The 4,405-nt window shown below is 41.0% G+C and overlaps 1 protein-coding gene across 1 annotated transcript; it reads left to right on the top strand.

The window, feature by feature from the left end:
- The first annotated feature begins 1,527 nt into the window (after positions 1-1,527).
- On the top strand, positions 1,528-3,161 carry LOC140631202 (prostate and testis expressed protein 2-like). Its single transcript, XM_072822597.1, has 4 exons — positions 1,528-1,681; positions 1,815-1,838; positions 2,289-2,417; positions 2,738-3,161. Exons 1-4 carry the CDS (start codon positions 1,630-1,632, stop codon positions 2,872-2,874), a joined length of 342 nt encoding a protein of 113 aa, XP_072678698.1. The 5' UTR covers positions 1,528-1,629; the 3' UTR covers positions 2,875-3,161.
- Positions 3,162-4,405: the final 1,244 nt, after the last annotated feature.

Raw genomic sequence — 4,405 nt, 5'->3', positions numbered from 1 at the left:
AAATGGTGCAGGGAAAATTGGACATCCACATGCAGAAGAATGAAACTAGATCATTTTCTTACACCATACACAAAGATAAACTCAAAATGGATGAAAGATCTAAATGTGAGACAAGTTTCCATCAAAATCCTAGAGGAGAACACAGGCAACACCCTTTTTGAACTTGGCCACAGTAACTTCTTGCAAGATACATCCATGAAGGCAAGAGAAACAAAAGCAAAAATGAACTATTGGGACTTCATCAAGATAAGAAGCTTTTGCATAGCAAAAGAAACAGTCAACAAAACTCAAAGAAAACCTACAGAATGAGAGGAGATATTTGCAAATGACATATCAGATAAAGGGCTAGCATCCAAGATCTATAAAGAACTTTTTAAACTGAACAGCAAAGAAACAAACAATCCAATCATGAAATGGGCAAAAGACATGAACAGAAATCTCACAGAGGAAGACATAGACATGGCCAACAAGCGCATGAGAAAATGCTCCAAATCACTGGCTATCAGGGAAATACAAATCAAAACCACAATGAGAAACCACCTCACACCAGTGAGAATGGGGAAAATGAACATGGCAGGAAACAACAAATGTTGGAGAGGATGTGGAGAAAGGGGAACCCTCTTGCACCATTGGTGGGAATGTGAATTGGTGCAGCCACTCTGGAAAACTGTGTGGAGGTTCCTCAAAGAGTTAAAAATAGATCTGCCCTACGACCCAGCAATTGTACTGCTGGGGATTTACCCCAAAGATACAGATGCAGTGAAATGTCTGGACACCTGCACCCGATGTTTATAGCAGCAATGTCCACAATAGCCAAACTGTGGAAGGAGCCTCGGTGTCCATCGAAAGATGAATGGATATGGAAGATGTGGTCCATGTATACAATGGAACATTACTCAGCCATTAGAAATGACAAATACCCACTATTTGCTTCGACATGGATGGAACTGGAGGGTATTATGCTGAGTGAAATAAGTCAATCAGAGAAGGACAAACATTTTATGGTCTCATTCATTTGGGGAATATAAAAAACAGTGAAAGGGAATAAAGGGGAAAGGAGAAAAAATAAGTGGGAAACACCAGAAAAGGAGACAGCACATGAGAGACTCCTAATTATGGGAAACGAACAAGGGGTGGTAGAAAGGGAGGTGGGCGGGGGGTGGGGGTGTTGGGTGACGGGCACTAAGGGGGGCACTTGATGGGATGAGCACTGGGTGTTATTCTATATGTTGGCAAATTGAACACCAATAAAAAATAAATTAAAAAAAGAATCTGCTTTTGGCTCAGCTCATGATCTCAGGGTCCTGGAATTGAGCCCCACATCAGGCTCCCTGCTCAGCATGGAGTCTGCTTCTCCCTCTCCCTCTGCCCCTCTGCACTGCTCATGCTCTCTCTCTTTCATAAATAAATAAATAAATAAATAAATAAATAAATAAATAATCATTAAAAAGAAAAGATGCCTTAGGGGTAGTGAGACTTCAGTTGGTGGCTTAGGTCTGGGAACATGGAGGTACTGTCTGTCCCTGAAATTTTATGATTATGTGATTTGGATGAATAGCCCAAGAACAGATCACTGGTGAAATCAACCAGCATGCTCTACAGAAAACTGTACATGACAGAAGTTCCAGGATGTTTGTTGTGTTTCTGCTGGGCATAGTCTTTCTGATCTGCTCAAATAAGGGTAAGTTCTGGAGGTTGTTGATTAAGAGATGGGCAGATGCTGGGAAAGGGGAAATTTCCACAGTTGGCTCCTCGGGTTTTGGCAGGTTATGTGAGATTATGACAAAGAAGACTTTTTTTTCTTTTTCCCCCAGGTGAATTGAAGGAACATCTGACAGGTACAATGGCTGTCTACAGTCCTTGGTGTAAACAGGTCGTTTGTGACATGTTGAGGAGAAAACCTCCTCTCAGTCTTCAGAGAGGGGTATAATCCATTCTTACTCTACAATCCTAGGAGTTTTATCTTCTCCCAGACTAATTTAGTCCAATTTTTGGAGTAAAGAAGCTGAATTTCTCTCTTTGCTTCCTTTCCCCCATTACTGGATGAAATCATCAGGTTAAATAATAGGTCTGTAGGTAAATTTCATAGGAACTCTGATCTTTTGAGGTCATATACAACAAGTGATTCATGTCTGTAAAAATTATCATTCCCATGATTATCAGAGGACTCAACAGCCAGAGAAAGATTAGGAACCACTAGGCAATAGAAGTTCCTGTAGAGAAACCCACAAGCCTGGAGAATCTTCTTCAGACTAAATCCTTTAAACACCTCTTTCTGTGTCTGGCAGAGATTGCAAAGTCATGTTATAAATGTAAAAAATATCATCTTGGGTTATGCTATGACATCATGAAGACCTGTACCCTAAAGTACCAACAGTCCTGTGCTGTTGAGAACTTTTACTTCCTTACAAAAAAAGGTAATGTGGGGTAGAGAGTGGCTGAGAAATAACTACCTGCATATGGGTGAGTGGGTGGGTAAAGATGGGGTGGTCCTGTAGAGGGGATGGCAAAGGTGGACTTTTCCTTAAGACAATAGTGAGTAGAAGAAGGGTTGATATCTCTTATCAGCTAGAGAAATACAATCCATTCTCTGGGTCAATCATGAGTAGACTCAACCTTGTAGTTCATTTGGGCTTAGCCAAAGGTTAGTGAAGCTCTGAGAAGATGTTATTCCTAGGAATATGAAAGGAAGAAATGGAATTATTACACTTGTGTTCTCTCTCTTTCATCTCCTCAGGACGGAGTATGTATTTTTATTCCAAACTGTCATGTGTGACCAATTGCGAAGACATCAACTTCTTGAGTTTTGAAAAAAGGACAGAGCTCATCTGTTGCAAACATGCTAGCTATTGCAACCTCCCTGAGGGAGTCTAGTTCCACACCTTTCTTGGATTTGGAGTCCTTCTCAACTCACCCTCCCTTTATCTCTTCCCCCCAAGCCTGTGCTTAGATCTCATCTTCCAACCAATGAGAGAGAGTGAGACAACGAGCTGGTGAAAGTCCCAGGAGAGAGAGAGAGTGCACAGTAGCTGAGTCTTATTGAGCATGGATGACTAGACTAGACTGAAGTTTTGCAAACCCCTGTTGCTCACATCTGGTGGTTTTGATTTCCTTATGATGGATATAGAGTTGCCACAAATAGAGTTGGGTTTGAAACTGGCTATTTGTTATCTCTTTTTTTAATTTATTATCTCTTTTATGGTAATGCAAAGAATTGGGCAAAATAATCTCAAACTTGCACTGAGAACTCTGTGGCCATACTTTATGCTCATCTATATCCACTCCTCTGGTTGGAGTTGAGATTCTCTTTGGATTAGCCCTGACACCTCCTGGTGCTCTCCTTTTGCCCATGAGTTATGGAGATAAAAGAGGAACGACTCTGGCTCCCCAATTTGTTGGCAACATGAGCCATATTTTTTTGGTAGAGCTCTTGGAGGAGAGGAATCTCAGGCAGAAAGAAAACCGGACAGGCATAAGGATGAAGCATCAAGGAAAATTGTAAGGACCTTTCAGTCTGTGGAAACTGAGATTTGAGAGATAATTTGATGTAGGTGAAATTGGCTTGAATTACCAGGGCCCTGGCCAGCCAGTACCAGATTGAGCTAGGTGATTTAATTGGGAATGGAAACCTTGTGCAAGGATGACCAGCACTCCTTATAAGAGTGAAGGGGGGGGGAGGGGGAGAATGAAGGGGAAAACGTGAATAATCAAGCAGACGGCATGGTAGTTGAAGATAATAGAATGAACAGAGATGCCATGGGTAGTGTTGTAGTTAGAAAGTTTCCTATATAAACTGAAGTTATGAGTAAACAGAGGATGTAAGAGAGTAGAAGTTAGTAGTGGTGGGAACAGAAGACACTGAGTGAAATAAATAGGCAGAGAGAAATGGAGTAGAACTGGTGGTGGGATGTGGCCAAGATGGTGAAGCTTCCTTGGATACAGAATAACCCTGGCATGCTCTCCTTATGCGGCATACCAAAGTTCCTGGTTCTGGATTTCCATAGCTTTTTCTTCCATTATTAGTCCACATAAAATTCTTAACAATAAACCAACCACCCCTCTACTTGAGTAGTTTGGCGTGCTCTGTGTCTGATATTATGATTCTTTCTGAGGAATTCTCAATTGGAATTTTACAGAGTCGGGATAAACAGACATGAAGACAACCTTTTAAAAATGGGCAAGCTGATTGGAAAGGCCAATGTAACATGGATATTTTGAGTTAGGGAAACAACATATTTTTATTCCTAGTTGTATACGGGCTTGCTCACCCTTTGAATCATGGGGATGGGAAACATCAGTCTGAGGATAAAAAAAGAAAGAAAGATCATTGTTTTGCACTGGATTTCAAAAGAGATTTCAAAAATATTTGTGAAACAATGTTTGGAAAAGCTTGGCTTTGTTGAAC

The sequence above is a fragment of the Canis lupus genome, chromosome 3, assembly GCF_048164855.1.
Source record: "Canis lupus baileyi chromosome 3, mCanLup2.hap1, whole genome shotgun sequence".
Taxonomy (NCBI): Eukaryota; Metazoa; Chordata; class Mammalia; order Carnivora; family Canidae; genus Canis; species Canis lupus.
This window is presented reverse-complemented; position numbering and strand designations above follow the sequence as displayed.